Source organism: Papaver somniferum, unplaced genomic scaffold, assembly GCF_003573695.1.
Source record: "Papaver somniferum cultivar HN1 unplaced genomic scaffold, ASM357369v1 unplaced-scaffold_26769, whole genome shotgun sequence".
NCBI lineage: Eukaryota > Viridiplantae > Streptophyta > Magnoliopsida > Ranunculales > Papaveraceae > Papaver > Papaver somniferum.
In genome coordinates this window covers 415-1,000 of record NW_020637451.1, presented here as the reverse complement: position 1 = coordinate 1,000, position 586 = coordinate 415, and the positions used below count along the sequence as shown (strand labels likewise).

The window sequence follows — 586 nt, the reverse complement described above, 5'->3', positions numbered from 1 at the left end:
GGTTTTACCTGGAGGAATTGGATTCGTTCTTGCATATCTCATCCACACTTTTCTGTCTTGGTTAATGGGGTTCCAGGTGTTAATTTTAGGAGCTCTAGGGGACTTAGGCAAGGGGACCCCTTGTCTCCATTCTTATTCACCATGGTCATGGAAGGGTTCTGTCGGATGATCGCTACAGCTGAAGAAAATGGTTGTTTATCTGGATTTAAGGTCACTCTGGATGGACCTGTTGTTTCGCAATTGCTTTTTGCTGACGACACTTTACTCTTTAGCGCAGATAAGTATCAAAGTTTACATACTATTAGGGAAATTTTAACCTGTTTTGAGTTGGTGTCGGGACTAAGTATAAATCTGACGAAAAGTACAGCAATTAGTATTGGAGATACTAAACATGACGAGTTTGTGGAAGATGTTCTCGGTTGTACACTCGAAGATTTGCCTTTCAAGTATTTGGGAATGCCAGCAGGGGCTCAATATAGGTGCAAGAAGATTTGGGACATGGTAGTGGAGAGTGTGGAGAAAAGATTAGAAGGCTGGAAAAGAAGGTATCTCTCGTATGGTGGTAGATTGGTACTTATTAAGAGTG

The 586-nt window shown here is 41.6% G+C and overlaps 1 protein-coding gene across 1 annotated transcript in view; it reads left to right on the top strand.

Moving 5' to 3' along the window:
* Positions 1–141: 141 nt before the first annotated feature.
* LOC113341239 overlaps positions 142–586 on the top strand; it is a gene marked incomplete at its 3' end in the record, with an annotated part of 664 nt that continues 219 nt past the window's right edge. Inside the window, exon 1 of the mRNA XM_026586194.1 lies at positions 142–583. Within this exon, the coding sequence (XP_026441979.1) occupies positions 142–583 (442 nt within the window). The remainder of the gene's footprint in view (positions 584–586) is intronic.